Consider the following 4,947-nt stretch of genomic DNA (forward strand, 5'->3'; position numbering starts at 1 on the left):
ACTCAACTAACATTATCTGATTATTCTGGGTTTTACTAAGGATTGGAGAGTAGGGGGAGCAAAGAATATCACCCACTGCAAATCCAATATTCAGTCCAGCAATCCAAGGCACAATTACTCAATTATTTTGGGCTCTGGTTTTTGTTCAGCAAGCAGCTTTTCCTTCCATCATTAAAGACAAAACAGTAAAACTTTTAACTTCTAACTTTCAACTATGGCCAGCACAAAGGTAAGAAGCCCCAGATCACACCTTGCCAAAGTTTCTCCATAGTAATGCCAAAGTCTCTCCTCCACCATCATCTAGATGACAAGGTTTCACTCTCAATAGGGTCTTGTTCCAGTCTCTCTCAGGTCTTGCTTGTCTCAAGTCTTGCTGCCACGAGTCGGCTTCTTAGTGTGGAAAGCACTATTTCTCTTATCCTTGTCCCACAGCTGCTGCTGATTTGCATGGTCATGTGTCGACAGTAAAGGTAGCCAGAGATCAGAGATGGCTAAGTTAATGACTGAAAAAGCCAACTTTAGACAATCACTGTAGTGTCCTAACAACTCATTGCTGTTGCATCAGAACTGACTCATAGCTAAACCTCCAGCCAATGTTGAGGCTCTAGATCACACAGGAGAAGATTGCTTATCTCTTTTGCAGAATGGCTCAGGGATTCAAATCTATAGTGCCACTCCTTATGGACTAGGGCATCAGGAATCCTTACATAGGATTATTCTAGGAAAGGCAAACTAGGGAAGAGTTCACATATTTATTTTAGGAAGTATAGTTAAGCCCACTGGATGGCAGGGAAGTTCTCTCTAAACATTTCAAAAGTCTGGTCTGCATCACCAAGCAACCCTCGTGAACAAAGACAGAGTGAATAAACGGTAGCTGGTAACAAGTGTGTGTTGTGCAGTTTGTGGGGAAGGAAGCCTGGAACACATTATGTCTGTGAAGCATGTAACAGCTAATGACAGCATGTAGTTGTACCAGAGGCACGAGATAGATGGTAGGATGGAAAATGGGTTAAACTTATTAGGAAAGCTGAGGCACAAGAAGGACAGTATTGAAAATTCTGATGAGGGGATTAGAAAGTGAATAGAGCAAATTAGGGCATAAGAGTGGAAAAGAGATAAGGCACGTAGGCTTTCCATATCAAAAAGGCAATAGGAAGATTGTGAGGTTACCAAGGGACAATGGAGAAAACTCTATTACTAATTGACTTCATACTTCTAGTACTATATTTGAAGCTTGTAAATAAGTACAAATTACCATCATATGTTGGTTATGGCTATAGTAACTTTATAAATAGACTATTTTACTTCACAGGGCATATAATCACACCAAGGTCTACACTAAGAATGCAAGCTCAACTATTATAAAACGAAAAGTAGAGTAGTCATTTGAGCCAGCTTTACAGTAAGCATTTAGAAAAAGACCATTGCAAATCACGAAGACCTGGCTGGGCCCAAAGAGCTGAGTAGTTTTCTGCATCCACCATAGCACATAGACTCTGAGGTATCCAATGTCAAATACCTTTTTAGAAGGTTTTTTTCTAGCTTTTATTCCTATAATTTTTTTCTCTGTTTTCATGGGATGGGGGATGACAGTAGAGTATAATTAATGTGTAGATTTCTTGATCTAACAAGACTCTAACCATATTTTGGCACTCCTTTAAAAGTTATAGAAAATATACAATAATTTTTTAAATTGCATTTATTTATGAGTTCTTTCCCTTTGTCAAGTAGATATTCTTTATACTTCAGAGTAGTAGATTTTGGTTATTGAAAAGTTTACATTTATTTGCGTAAATCACATCAGGTATTAAATATCAGAATTTTTTTTTCAAATTATTCTTGGTGACTTAAGTGGCATCCCTCACATTGAGTCAACACCCTTACTATGTTCCTATGCTATTCATAGGTTTTTTTTCCAAGGTGTGTTATTGCAGAATTGTATGGTCAGTCCTATGTCCTATTCTGTATTAATCTTGAAACTCCACTGAAACATATCCACTATGAGTGACCCTCTTGGTTTTTCAAATATCAGTGGTATAAATTGTAGCAAGCATAACATATGACTTTTTGGGTCTTATTGAGTAGGGGTCAATTTGACCGCATCTAACATACATGTATAACTTAACTGTTTTATTCCCATTAAATTCGTCTCACTGTCCCCCAAAATGAATATTCATAGCTTATAGTAACTGTTTTTTACTTGGATTCATATAAATATTTTAAGTCTTTTTATTAGTTTGCATGTTATTATTGTTGTTGTTGTTGTTGTTGTTGTTGTTAGGTGCCATCAAATTGAGTATGACTCATAATGATTCTATGAACAAAAGATCTGAACCTAGTCCTATCCTGTGCCATCCTCACACTTCCTGATACACAAGAACAGATTGTACTAGTCACCCTGTCAATCCATCTGGTTGAGGGTCTTCCTCTCCTACACCAATCCTTCACCTTTTCCAACAGCATGTCCCTCTCCAAGGAATAACAACATGTTCATAGCAATATGTTCAAAGTGTGTGAGGTGAATCCTCATCATTCCTGCCTCCAAAGGGCACTGTGGCTGCACCCTCTCTAAGACATATGTATTCATTCTCTTGGCCTTCAATAGGATGTTCAGTGCTCTGTTCCAACACCATAGCTCAAAGGCGTCCATTTCCCCCCCCCCCGTCATCCTTATTAATTGTCCACATTTTGGATGTAAAAGTAGGAGCCAATGAAGAAGGAACAGTAGTTGGAAAATATAGGCTTGTTGGTAGAAATGAGGCAGAAAATAGAACGATTGAATTTTGTCTTTATAATTATTTATTCATTGCAAATACTTTTTCTAAGAGGCACAAAAGATAAATTTATGTGTGGATTTCACCCTATGAATGGCATAGGAATCAGATTGGCTACATTTGTGAAAGAAATAGTTGGAGAAGCTCACTATCAGCAGTCAAAACTAGGTCATTGGCAGAATGTTGGTCAGATCATCAGTTACTCTTATATAAGTTTAAATTGAGGCCAAAGAAAAAGAAAAAAAAAACACAGGAACCAAGATATGATCTTGAATCAATTCCAATAGAATTTCATGATCATCTTAAGAATAGGTGAGGCATTGACATCAATGATAGAAAACCAGATGAGTTGTGGGATGTCCTCCATGAAGAAAACAAAAGGTCATTAAAAAACAGGAGAAAGAAAAAATTTAAATGAATGTCAGAAGAGACTCTAAAGGTAGCACTGAAACATTGAGAAGCCAAATCTAAAGGAAAACATGTCAAAGTAAGAGATTTAAACAGACAAATTCAAAGGGCAGCTCAGGAGTACATAACAAAGTATTATAAATGGAATGTGCAGAGAGCTGGAATTGGAGAATTAAAAGGGAAGAACTCACTCTGCATTACTCAAACTGAAAGAACTGAAAAACAAATTTAAGCCTCATTTTGCAATGTTGAAAAATGCTATGGGCAATATATTGAATGATCCAGAAAGTATCAAAAGAAGATGGAGGGAATACATAGAGTCACTGTACCAGAAAGAATTTATTGACACTGAAAAATTTGAGGAAATACCATATGAACAGGAGCCAATGGTAATGAAAGAGAAAGTGGAAGCTGCACGGAAAGCATTGTAAAAAAATAAGGACTCAGGAATCGATGGGATACCAATTGACTTGTTTCAATTAACAGATGCAGCCTCACCAGTCTATGCCAGGAAATTTGGAAGTTGACTGTCTGTCCAATGGATTAGAAGAGGTCTATATTTATTCATATTCCCAAGAAGGGTGATCCAACTGAATTTGGAAATTATCAAACAATATCATTGATACCATGAGCAAGCAAAATACTGCTGAAGATCATTCAAAAATGGCTGGCACAGTACACAGATAGGGAATTGCCAGAGTTCAAGCAGGATTTAGAAAAGGCCATAGCACCAGGGATATCACTGCTGATGTCAGATGGATCCTGGCTAAAAGTAAAGAATACCAGAAGAGTACCTCTTTGCAAGTGCAAATTGACTATGCAAAGGCCTTTTACTGTGTGGATCATGACAAGTTGTGGCTAATATTGACAAGGATAGGAATCCCAGAGTTCATGAGGAACCTGTACCTGGATCAGGAGGCTGTTGTTAGTTTGAATACAATCATGTATTTTATGCAATTATTCATATACATTTTATTTTACTCAACTAATTACTACTGGGTCTATCATTAGCCATTCTCTGAACGTGTTCGTAAAGTCTTTCCCATTTCTTCACATACACATACCCCATTATGCCCATTAACATGTGCTATCCTAGAGATTTTTCTCCTCTTCCTTTTTTGAACATTTATGCATCTCTTGTTCAGTTATCCTCCTATTATCACAGTAGGGGTCATATGTAGTATTTGTGCATAGGTGACTAAGTGAATTTCATGGAGCATAATACTCTATATTCTCTCCCACACACTGTTTTTCAAAATCATTGTTCCTTATTATTGCATAGTATTCCATTTTCTGAAAGTACCACAATTTCTCAATCCATTATTTTTTGCTGTTGTTTTTTAAATTTTTTTCTTTTATTTTTATTGTTCTGTACTATCGAATCAGATCCAACTGTCACAGTAGGAGGTAGTCCTTCCTTATCCAGTGGAGCATCTGGTGGATTCGAACCACATGCCTTCAGGATTGCAGCGCAGCTTGCATTGTTTTGTTGCTGGACATTTAAGCTGTTTCCATTTTCTTACTTCTGTGAATAACACTGTTATAAACATAGGTTTATATATGTTCATTCATGTATTAGTTTTTATATCCTTGGAATATATTCCTGTTGTTCTTGTTGTTGTTGTTATGTGCCGTCGAGTCGATTCCGACTCATAGCGACCCTATGCACAACAGCCCTAAACCCTGCTCTATCCTGCGCCAACCGCATTGCCTCTGACACACCGATCACGATTACCCCAGTCACCGAATCAATCCATCTCATAGA

At 37.4% G+C, this 4,947-nt stretch overlaps 1 protein-coding gene across 1 annotated transcript in view; it reads left to right on the forward strand.

Annotated features, from left to right (window-relative positions):
- Positions 1-214: 214 nt before the first annotated feature.
- Positions 215-4,947, forward strand: part of LOC102850241 (60S acidic ribosomal protein P2-like) — a 98,008-nt gene continuing 93,275 nt past the window's right edge. The window contains exon 1 of the mRNA XM_006882915.1: positions 215-229. Coding sequence (XP_006882977.1) covers positions 215-229 — 15 coding nt within the window. The remainder of the gene's footprint in view (positions 230-4,947) is intronic.

Source organism: Elephantulus edwardii, unplaced genomic scaffold, assembly GCF_000299155.1.
Source record: "Elephantulus edwardii isolate Elephantulus edwardi_28Jun2011 unplaced genomic scaffold, EleEdw1.0 scaffold00025, whole genome shotgun sequence".
Classification (NCBI taxonomy): domain Eukaryota; kingdom Metazoa; phylum Chordata; class Mammalia; order Macroscelidea; family Macroscelididae; genus Elephantulus; species Elephantulus edwardii.